General features: G+C 43.6%; 1 protein-coding gene across 5 annotated transcripts in view; it reads right to left on the reverse strand.

The window, feature by feature from the left end:
• Kctd1 (potassium channel tetramerization domain containing 1) overlaps positions 1–12323 on the reverse strand; it is a 201495-nt gene that overhangs the window by 34492 nt on the left and 154680 nt on the right. For all 5 annotated transcript variants that reach the window (XM_031365036.1, XM_031365038.1, XM_031365039.1 and 2 more), the window contains exon 2: positions 9245–9423. In XM_031365036.1, coding sequence (XP_031220896.1) covers positions 9245–9423 — 179 coding nt within the window. The remainder of the gene's footprint in view (positions 1–9244; positions 9424–12323) is intronic.

Below are 12323 nucleotides of genomic sequence, written 5' to 3' on the forward strand. Positions count from 1 at the left end.
CATCAGTTAGAGGAGGTTAGGAGTCACCTGGCTGCTATTTTGGTTCCTTATTTTCCCCTGAAGAAAGTAATCTTGAAAAAAAAATCCTTCTGGTTTGTGCCTTGAAGGAAATAGGCTAAAAGTCCTCCCTTCACAGCACTGGGCCCCAAGGGCACAAGGCTGGAACACAAGTGAGAAGAACTTTGCAGAGATGGCTTCTAACAGGAAGATGTCCATAGGAAGTTGAGTTCCTGACAAATTAGGACAGAATTATAGTACTCAATATGATCTGTAGTTCAGCCTTGAATTGGTTCTTGCTGTTATTCCCAAGTGAGTCAAATATTGGGGCACAAGTAGGTGCATACATGGAAGGGGTCTCTGCCTTCTTCCCAGATCCGACTAGAAAAACTGAAGACTAGGTTAAGGCATTATTTGCTTCTACACACATTTATTTCAGCAACTTTTAATTCACTACTTCAATCAAAACCAAACAGAACTTTATGTGCAAAAGTGGAAGAACATGATGGTCACAAGCAGCATTATGGGTGATGGTGAGGGAGCTGCCCCACACCCAGGGCCTGCAGCTCACGTGTCCTGTGCGTTCCTGCCCACTGGGACAATGGGGCCATGTGGTGATTCCCCATGTAGCGACGCAGAGATGCACCACAGGACACTGGAGACAAACAGACCACATATGACTCCGCATGCTAGCAAATTCTGCTTCCAAGTGTGAATTAAAATACAAACTGGACTTTTGAGTTAATTTTCTTTCAGACAAATAGATGTTTCTTGGGGTAGGGGAAAATAAATGTGAAAATAAAATTATTTTTAGGTTTAATATAGGGGGGGCAAGTTGATTCCCCAGAGGGTCTACTTACCTTGTGCAGTAATTCTATCTTTCTTTCTTTCTTTCTTTCTTTCTTTCTTTCTTTCTTTCTTTCTTTCTTTCTTTCTTTTCTCTCTCTCTCTCTCTCTCTCTCTCTCTCTCTCTCTCTCTCTTCCTTCCCTTCCTTCCTTTCTCTCTCTCTTTCTCTCTTTCTTTCTTCCTTTCTCTCTTCCTTCCTTCCTTCCTTCCTTCCTTCCTTCCTTCCTTCTCTCTCTCTCTCTCTCTCTCTCTCTCTCTTTCTTTCTTTCTTTCTTCAAGAAAGTATCTTAAACAGCCTAGGCTGGCTCAAACTCATTGTACAGCAGACATAGTCATAAACTCCTGGTCCTCTCTCCTCCACCTCTCAAGTGCTGGGATTACAGGAGTGCTCAGCTATGCCTAGCTATTGTCTTTCTCAGTGGTAGTGAACTGCTTATTGACTGTTTATTTGCTGTTTCTCTTTGCTACCTCTGCCTGATGAGTTACAGAAGCTGTTGTAAGAGAGGGAGGACTTTTGTAGGTCATTGTGTATTCTGGTGGAAGAGAAAAAAAAATCCCCCATCCAGGGAACACCGGAGGGTGATGGGAGAGGTGGATCCCATTGTGGTCTTTTCTCTACATTATACACTCCCAAGTCTGGCCACATTGAAAGCAAGGCCCACCTTGTTTCCGCAGCAGTACAGAACATCTTACTAAAGGATCATTCTCCCAGCATGACATAACAAAAGCCAGGTTCATTGTTTAGCACAGAGGGCTGTTTAACTTTTCATTTGTTCCCTGTGGGGAAGCAGGACAGTAAAATAAAGAGAGGTGACAGATAAGGATTTCACCCCATCGCCCCGGGGAAACGCCATGCTTCCAAAGTCTAAGGCTCAGCCAGTGTCTGCTCCACAGTCACTGTGTGCATGCCCTGTCACAGCCTCCTTTCCCTTTCTGCTGACACTCCAGGGGTGATCTACCCTGGCATACTTCAACACAGGCACCGAATTCTCCAACGCGTGGATCAACAGGCAGGGCATAACAAAACAGCTTACTCATTAGTGTGCAGTAACTTTATGGGGTTTTTGTTTTGCTTTTCTGTTAGCTTTTTTGATAGATTCTCTCCATGCAGCCCACCCAGGCATGCCTCACCCGGGACCCTCTTGTCTTTCTTCCTGAGATCTCAAATTACAGATGCATGCCATTGAGCCTGACTTCATGCAGCAATTCTGAAGAAAAGTTTGACGAACCTGTACTGGCTGGTTTTGTGTGTCAACTTGACACAGGCTGGAGTTATCACAGAGAAGGTAGCTTCAGTTGGGGAAGTGCCTCCATGAGATCCAGCTGTGGGGCATTTTCTCAATTAGTGATCAATGGGTAGGGCCCCTTGTGGGTGGTGCCATCCCTGGGATGGAAGTCTTGGGTTCTATAAGAGAGCAGGCTGAGCAAGCCAGGGGAAGCAAGCCAGTAAGGAACATCCCTCCATGGCCTCTGCATCAGCTCCTGCTTCCTGACCTGCTTGAGTTCCAGTCCTGACTTCCTTTGGTGATCAACAGAAATGTGGAAGTGTAAGCTGAATAAACCCTTTCCTCCCCCACTTGCTTCTTGGTCATGTTTGTGTAGGAATAGAAACCCTGACTAAGATAGAACCATTTGGCAGATCAGATGCATCCTATAGCAGCATTTACTTGGGAGGTGTTGTGATCATAAAAAGAGAAAGAGCTATAAAAATATGTTCTGGTGAGGTGTTGGGGAAGGGGGTGCCTCGGTGGGCCCATGCTGAGGCATCCCTTCCCCTTGATGGACCAGACATGCCATAGAACAGAGTTTATTTAGGGCATGGGGAGGGGGAGTTAAGAGGGTAGCAGAGGCAGAGAATGGCAGAGAGAAGGAGAGAGTAGAGAAGTAGGGGCCATGACCATGACCACGTGGAGAGAGGGGGAAGGAAATGGGGAGAGAGAGGGAACAAGGGGGGCAAGAGGCAAAGAAGAGAAGCAGGAGTAAGAGAGAGAGGAGGGGGCAAGCAGCCCTTTTTATAGGGCCATGCCTACCTGACCGTTGCCAGGTAACCATGGGGAGGAGCATACCTGGCTGCTGCCAGGTATCTGTGGGGGTGGAGTTTATACAGAATGCTAACAGGGGGAGGGTGTCTTTGAAACATGAGCTTATATGATAACACAGTGGGACTCATGTCTGGAATGACAGCATCAAAACTGGAAGCAAGAAGATGGGAACGATGACATCACAGAATCCTTAGGTTTAGCAGGATTCCAGAAAGTTCCCTAGGCCAGGATACAAGTGCACAGAAATGCAAACATTGACTTGATTGTTTTCAGAACGCAGTCTTCTAAGACCTTTTTATTTTAAGGTTTTAAAATAAAGTGTATAGGTATGTGCCTGTGTATATGTTCACGTATGAGTTGGTGTGCTTGTGGAATAAAGAACAGGGTGTGGATCCTCCAGAGTTTACGAATCACTCACTAGGGTTCTAGGAACCAAACCCAGATCCTCTGGAAGAGCAGGAGGTGCTCTTAACCACTGAACCATCTTCCCAGTTCCATATTTTAGGTCGTTTTGTTTTGAGACATGGTACAAATGTATGTAATGAGGGTAGCCTGGAACTCACAAGCCTGGCCTCTCTAATCCTCGCATAGTACACTTACCTGGCCTCCCTCTCGGTGTGGGTCCATTGATTCTGTGATGTCTTTCTCACATGAGAACGATGCATGCCAGAAGACAGCACCCTGCTGGCAAGGGCACGAGCTTGCCTCCTTCAGCCCAAAGCTCTGAATGCACACACCCTTTGGGTGGCCATAGGCACCAACTCCAACACTGTAAGTGGAGTCTCTTGAGTTTCGCTGTTACCTACAGATTCCTGTATGCTTAGTAACTCAGCAACTATTTTAGAGATATCCATTTAGCATAATCTACTTACGTAGGAGTTAACTCATGTACTGGGTTTAAAATATACAAAAGCTCTGTCAAGCTGTCAGCTCAGAAGGCTCAGGGAACTAAAACCCAAGAGCTCCCAGCCAGACAATGAACTATTTTCACCGAGACCCCCCACTTTATTACCACCCCACAGATCCTATTAATTATGTGGTCCGGCCCACTTCCCCAGTTAAAAGAGTTCCCATCTGAATAAGCATAAACAGAACACCACTAAAATTACTTTTGCTAGAAGGGACAGTGACAGATGCAAAAGACCCTCCTTTGAACTCAGACAAGCATTTCTTAAAGTGATCGCTGTATGGATGTTCACCACACACATATGCCCAGAGCAGATGTTCAGGATGCCATGTCATTTGGCATGGGGCTTAATAAATGAATTATTGCAATATTTCAATCTTTTGTTATTAGTGGTATTAATAAAGTATCTTCAGTGTTTTTGAGCAAGTCATCATCAGATCTTCCAATCTGCACGGCCCAGAGAACAAGCATCTACACACAACGCCCATCAGATGCTCACGCTATATAAATCAAGTAAGTAGACCAGTACAGAGGATTACCATCCCATCCACTTACTCCCCACCCCCGCTTTTTAAAGCGGTGCTGGGTTTGATCAGGTATGTTGGGCAAGTGCCCTACACTGAGCTACATTACAGAGTCCCCCACCCCTAAAATTGTTGTTGTTGTTGTTGAGACAAAGTCTAGATAAGTTGCCCAGGCTGGGCCTGAACTCACAATCCTGCTGTCTCTGTTTTCTGAGTAGAGTAGTTCAGATTACAGACCCGTACCATCAGGTCCAGCTGAAAATATTTGATGGTGGCAGATTTTTCTTGACCTTTCTTTGCTGTTGTCCCTTTATTTGGGAAATCGGGCAGCAGACCCACGAGTCTTAGTCAGTCTATTTCAGACCATCCATTTTTACATGTTCATGGCTGTCCACTACCCCTGTTCAGATGTCCATCTTTACATGTTCCTAGCTGTCCACTACCCCTGTTCAGATGTCCATCTTTACATGTTCATGGCTGTCCACTATCCCTGTTCATGGCTGTCCACTATCCCTGCTCACATTCACTGCTGCTCTTTTGAAAGTCCCTCCCTTTGTCAGCCTGCTTAGCCTTGAATGCATATGCTTCCACTTCAGCCTCTCAAGTATGATACAGTGTGAGCTGTTGTCCTTGGTCTAGTTTTTGGTTTGTTTGTTCGTGGTTTGTTTTGTTTTTGTTTTTCCTTTAAAGGTAATTGGTGTGAAGTTATTACAGATTGAAAGCAGGTGTTCTTGTGGAGTTCAACTCCAAGCTGTAATCCCGGTTGGAGACTCCCAGTCTTCTCCCTTCCTTTCTTTGTGAATACTTGGGCTCAGACTCAGTCAGATCCCTCCCTCACAAGTGTTGTACCCCAAACTATGCACCCCCCCTCACATCTTCCACCTCACACCTTTTAAGGTCATTTGTTATTTACAAATCAGAATTGCTTTCACTAGAGGTCTTTGCTGTAATCCTAGAAGTCCCCCGTCCCTTGGGGCACCAGTGCACCAGAAGCAGCAGCTAGAGAAGAACCAGGAGCTCTGAGAGGATACAGAAGGGGCAGTCCTTCAGGGAGGCAAGGGTTCAAAGCACCCCAAACTCTAGAGAATGTGACTCTCAGAATTGCTAATAATCCTATGTTTATGGCTAATGCAATTGGCCTGTCTGGGTTTATTGACAGAGGGTTGACTGGGTTGTAGATCTCTCACAGAACTTAGAAGGGACACTTGACACCTATGGGAAAAATCACAAACATGTATCCGTCTAAGTGTCTTTGACTGCTAAAATCTGAGGGTCGGTCCCTTTCTGAAGCTTCTTTGAGATGAGTATTTAATTATTTACAAAAGTGTCACAAGAACCAAGGAGGAGCAGAGTGACACATGCAGCCAATTGAACACTAAGCTAGTGTTATGCAACCAGCATCATTTGCTTTAGAAGTTTCTTTGAAACCTGACATGAGCTTAATGCTCTATCCGGTTGGGAAGGAGGAATGTAAAGCGGGGCAAGGAAGGAGACCCCAGCATCACTCCAGGCTGTCTCCTAGCTGTGGGCAGGAAGCTCTGAGAATTTGGAAGACAGCTTGAGAGGAAGTAGCTGCTGAGTGGCTGATCACTACGCATTAAACAAAAGACTATGAGGTGCTTCCTATAATCATATGCAATAAATAGCCTTATAAAATGACGTATTTGTGCTTGTTTTATATGAGAGAAAGCTGGTATTGGGCCATCAGATCCGACCAACCCATGAAATAACTGCCAGGCAGATGGCAGAGCCTACATGTAAACACAGATAACAATGAAGCAAATTACCTTTGCTTGGGTTGGAGGTGAGGCATAGGGATAGGACAAGTGCCTGTTATGTATAAGGGCCCAAGTTTGACTTCTGAAATATCAAAAGAAAAAAAAAACCAAACTATTGCTGCTGCTGTAATACTGTGGGTAAATGATGACAGGAAATGACAAGAAATTGAGGAAAGTATTCAATGAGTCTGCCTTTTAAAATTATGCTGATGAGAAAAAATTCAATTTTTGATGTATGAAAGTATTAGGATGGGAAAGTACATACTGAACTCTTTCCATAGGAGCAAATATTCCTAGTTTAGTGCTTCCACATAAGAAAGAAGACACATAAGCAATTTTACATTTTTTAACAGCCATGTGGGAAAAATAAAAATAAGAAAAATTTGTCTGAAATATATTCCTATTTAACTCAAAATATTATCATTCCAATATGAAAAGAAAGTGATATAATAAGATCAATTTTACACAGTTTTTTGGTTCTGTGTCTCAAAGTTTAGTGTGTAATGTACTCCAAAAGGCGGGGAGGGGCCAATTTGGACCGTCCTTTCTTTGGGTGCTCAAAGCTGCATGTGGCAGCTAGCTTCCATAAGAGACAAAGCAGGAGAGAGTACAGAAACCTATGGAATTTGATCTACATTTCAAGATATGAATAATGAGAGTCAAAATCATGGACTGGAGGAATATTCATAGAAAGGTAGACCAGGGAAGTCTCCAAATGAGACATTAACTGAGGTCCATTCCTAAACTATGCAGTACCCATAGAAGGTGAGTGGAAAATTCCATGGGACATCAACAGACTGAGAGAGTGGTTAACCTTTTGTCTTCTACGACTACCCAAAGGCCAAGTGGATCCAGAGCTCTACAACCCAAGAGCTCTACACAGGCTTGAACCTCACAGAACATCAGACTCTGGAAATACCCATGCGCCTCCACTGAGCAACATAGAAGAAAACCAGCTGCTTAAGGCATAGGCTAGTGGTCCAAAAACCCATGTCCATGTGTTCCAAAGTCCAGTACTTTAGCATGTCCATCTATTTGAGTATGTACACTTATATGTTCATGCATGTTTGTGGGGCTTCAAGGGACACACATGAGTAAAGTCAACCATTTTGGGTGTCATCCATCCCTCAGGAGCTGGTTTTTGGAGATAGGGTCTCTCACTGGCCCAGAGCTTGCCTGATGAGCTGGTTGGTCAGTGAGCCCCAAGGGTCCACCTATTTCTGCCTCCCTGGTGCTAGTGTTCCAGTTCACTCTGTGCTACACTGAGTTCCACTCAGAGTGTTGCTGTGATACAACACTCTGACAAAAAGCAACTTAGAGGAGGAAAGAGCTTAGTTAGCTCCTATTTCTAGGCCACAACAAAACACTGAGGGAAGTCAAGGCAGAACTCAGACATGAGCCTTAAATAGATACCGAAGAAGAATGCTCTTTGCCAGCTGGCTTGATGCTTAGTTATCTTTCTTATACCATCCAGAATACCTGCCTAGGGATGGTAATGCCCATAGTGGGCCGGCCTTTCTTATATGTATTATAATCAGGACAGTTTCTCACAAGCATGCCAATTTGATCTAGGCAATTTTGCAACTGAAGTTCTCCCTTCCCAGGTGATTATGTCACAGTGAGAATAAGTTCCTAAGTGGACAGCAGGGATCATGGGAATCCCAGCTGCTTTATGTGAGTTCTGGGGATTGGACTCATGCTTTTGTGGCAAGCGCCATACCAATTTAGCTATCCTCACAGTCCCCAAGTCCTTCTGAGTAAAAACATAACACCCCATATGGAAAATTCCACATCATGAAAGTTTGTTTCATCCACAGAATTATTAAAAATATGATACAAAGTAATCATCAGGACATGTATGTAAAATTTTGTATATAGGAAACATAAATGAATTTCATGTTGAAACATGGCTCCCCTTTCCCCATATAGCTCATTAGATAATAAACAAATATTCTAAAATTTGAAAATGTGCAAAATCAGAAATATGTAGTTTGGAAGTAAGCCCCTCAAGCTACATTAACTTCCCCCTTATATAAGAAGTTTAGAAAGCAAACCAAAGCAAAAGGCCACCGGACCAGACCACCGAGTTGCCTACACCTAAGGACAGGGTTTGGACCTTTGTATATATTTTGTACTTGACCCTGGATTTAACTCCTCATCTGAAGGCCCAGCACAATTTTCTATAGCTGATGTTAGTACTGACAGAAGGTTGGAAGGAATACAAACAGGTAATATTTTAAAAGAACAAGAATTATAGAGTCATAGTCTTGAAAACTTTAGCCATTGTGACCATAGGACCCTGCATCACCTTAGTGTTTTTGAGTCATACATGCCCTAACGGCTGACTGTCAGGATTACAGCATTGTAAGCCTTTGTGGATAACATATAAATCTATATTTTAGTTATTTCACTTTTATCAGGAAAAATTAAATCTGGTAACCAAGAGAACCACTTTCCTACACTTTTCACCCCAATTTTCAAATTATTTTATACAATACTAGGTAGTCAAGAGAGAGCTGAAAAACTAATATACCAATCTCCATACATTTTTTTTCAGTAGCTATGATTTTTATTCAATCTTTTCTATTTAGACTACAAACATTATTTTCTGTCCTTCTCCATCCCCCTTTCTGTCTGTTTCTGTCTCTGTCTCTGTGTGTGTGTGTGTGTGTGTGTGTGTGTGTGTGTGTCCCCCATGCATGCCATGATATAGACATGGAACTTAGAGAACAACCCTCTGGATTCTCTCCTTCTACCATGACATGAGTTTGAACTTAGGTATTATTATTATTATTATTATTATTATTATTATTATTATTATTATTATTTTACCCTGCTTGCATCATTTTTAATTTTTTAGATTAGGTCTCATTCTATGGTCCTGGCAAGTCTTGAACTCATTATGTAGCCCCAGCTTGCCTTAAATTCATGATCCTTCTCCTTTACGTTCCTGAATAATGGAATTATAGGCATATGAAGCATGGGACTCAGAACATGGCATTTGGACATGTACTCTATGGAAGCCAGGCAATTATGGCCCTGAGCGGCTTCTATAGGTCATGTCCTACACTTGGCAGTGGCCAGTCCACACTGATCTTCTGATCATCCCATGCATGCACTTCTGAGAATGACATCACTTTTGCAATTACCTTGATTCAGGGTATTTGGTGAGGGTGGCCAGGCTGCTGGTGTACATGTGGCCGCCCACATCAATGTGGACGGGTGCATTGGATTTGGTGAGCTGCGCCGGAGTTGGAATGCCTTGGTTGTTCAGTGGCGATGCAGGGGATCTAGTGATCAGAGGTCTTGACATATTGGGCCGACTGTCCTACAGAGAGAGAAGCACATTTAGATACAGTTCCTGTGGTCACTGTAACTGGAAACAGGTCATAAGAAATGTGTGAGTGCCAATGGTGATCAACTGCAATAAAATCTGAAAAGTAGCAGGTTCTCTCACTTTTGCCATAGTAATTTATCAGCAAAATAAACCCTGCAACAGAGAGAGAGAAAGAAAACTTCATGGGCTCAGGATCCAGTACTGACGACACTCAGGGCTTATTATACAAATGAATTTTCACATTATACAAATAACAAGTGGCTTGTGGAGAAATCCTATTCATTTCAAATGAAAAGATAATCAGTGCTTAAAACAATACACACCCAAATAAAATATGTGTGGTTTATACTTGTCTTTGAAAACTTCCTCATTGCTATGCACAAGGAACTGGAGCAGATCTTTTGCCATGTGTGTTCTGTAAGACAGTTTCCTATGGTTGTATTTTGTGAATCACTAAAGAGAACATGGTACAGTTCTATCTGTCAGCTGTTCAAAGAGGCGCCATGGGTTTATCAGTCAAAATTTTAAAATAATAATAAAAAAAAAAATCAGGTCCCCAGTTCTCTTCCTTGGGGTCTGTGACTCTGAGATGCTTCAAGCAACAGAACCCTCAAGGGTTAAATATGTGCTTGTGGATCCCAGACAAGCTTCTTTGCTGTGTTCTTGACTTCTGAAGAGATCGGGTTTCCTAGGTGAGGATGAGACAGATGTTGCCACCATGATGCGTAGTCACGACAACAGAAAGTATGATGTAAGCAAACAGACGAGGATGAGGGAGGGCAGTATGTGGCTGCACAAGGGCATGTTCTAGGAACTGCACTCCCGAGAACATCGAGGAGGCAAGTCATCCGATGATATAGCATAGATGTTTAAACACTGTGGGTGACTCCCAACCATAGGCAAGTCACATCAAGATTCTGGCATTCCACAAGGGTCAGCTCTCTGTTCAGAGCCATCAATTCGATGACCTAATTGGTGATCAATTGAGAGCAAAACTAAACGAGCATTCTGTAATACTGACCATACACACACCCTCAAGTCTGTAATTTAGCCAGAGACTGCAAACACACTCACAATGGATGCCAAAAATAGTGCTGGACATACAAGAGGACTCTGAAAAAATAGCTGATGGAGATTACAGAAGGAAGTTGCTTAGTCTTAAGCTTAAAGTGCAACATGATAAAATATATATTTGCAAAACATCATAGGTTTCATGATCCGGGAACAGCTTGAGAAACTACCTGGAGCTCAACTGGTGGACCTCTTGGTGGTGTGTTAAGCACGAGTGCGAGCAGACTTCGACTAGGCCTGCTTCCCCAGGCAGCCACTGTGAACGGGGAGGATGGACTTCGACTAGGCCTGCTTCCCCAGGCAGCCACTGTGAACGGGGACTAGGCCTGCTTCCCCAGGCAGCCACTGTGAATGGGGACTAGGCCTGCTTCCCCAGGCAGCCACTGTGAACGGGGACTAGGACTGCTTCCCCAGGCAGCCACTGTGAACGGGGAGGATGGACTTCGACTAGGCCTGCTTCCCCAGGCAGCCACTGTGAACGGGGACTAGGCCTGCTTCCCCAGGCAGCCACTGTGAACGGGGACGAGGCCTGCTTCCCCAGGCAGCCACTGTGAACGGGGACTAGGCCTGCTTCCCCAGGCAGCCACTGTGAATGGGGAGGATGGTGCCTTACACCAAACGTTTACCATCTGTGTGATGCCCTTCTGCATGGAACATGAAACAGAGCCCAGAATCTGTCACTTGGAGAGAGTTCCTTTTCAGCTCCTAAATCAGGTGGCAAATCCATGGGTACTCACTGGAATATTCTTTACTGTATTTTTCAATAGTGCAAAATAGGAATTAAGAACACAAAAGAGTGCTTGGAATACAGAAGGAAAAGGAGTTGAAAGGGTTATTACGCAGAGGGAAAAAAAAAAGCTAAACAAAATCACAGATGGCAAAACATATTAAGGTTAAAAAGTGCCAGAAGTAGCAACTGCAGTTCCGGGAGAGAAAACATAACTTACCCTTAAAAAGTGAGCAAGGCCTGCGGAGATGCAGTACATAGATGACTAGCCATGTAAGTATGAGGAATGCCATTAGAATTCATACATGACCTGACCTGGTAGCACGTGTCTGTAAGCCTGTGTTCCCTACAGTCCACTGAAGAGAAGCACAAGACTGCCTGGGAGATTTTGAGTGAGCTAGCCTGGTGTATGAACCAATCAAGAAAGGACTCGTCCTAGGTAGCATTACTATTGCTGCAATGAAACACCCTGACCAAAAGCAAGTTGGAAAGGAAAGGGTTCATTTGGCTCACACACAGTCCATCACTGAAGGGAGTCAGGACAGGAACTCACACAGGGCAGGAATGTGGAAGCAGCCGCTGACACAGAGGCCATAGAAGAGTGCTGCTTATGGGCTTGCTCTCCATGGCTTTCTCAGCCTGCTTTCTTATAGAACACAGAACCACCAGTCCACAAAGGGCAGACCACCCCACCCCCCATCAATTACTAATTTAAAAAAAAATGCTCTACAGGTTTACCTGCAGCCCAATCTGATAGAGGCATTTTCTCAACTGAGGTTTCCTCCTCTCAAATGACTTTAGCTTGTGTCAACTTAACATAAAACTATCCAGCCCAACAGACCCCTTGTTAACTTGACACACTCACCCACCACTGTTAAGCCACAACTTTTCCTGTCCCTGTTCATTCCCAAGATTGCACATTAATAGTCACATCACAATGTAAAACATTTTAAAACTTAAAAAGCCCCCCATAAACCATACAAATTCAAACACTTAAAAAAAAATCACTCTCTTTTAAAAATGCAAGCTTTTAAATTGTGGACCCCTGTAAAATAAAAATAAATAAAATACAAGCTATATATATATATATATA

The sequence above is a fragment of the Mastomys coucha genome, unplaced genomic scaffold (genome assembly GCF_008632895.1).
Source record: "Mastomys coucha isolate ucsf_1 unplaced genomic scaffold, UCSF_Mcou_1 pScaffold13, whole genome shotgun sequence".
Taxonomy (NCBI): domain Eukaryota; kingdom Metazoa; phylum Chordata; class Mammalia; order Rodentia; family Muridae; genus Mastomys; species Mastomys coucha.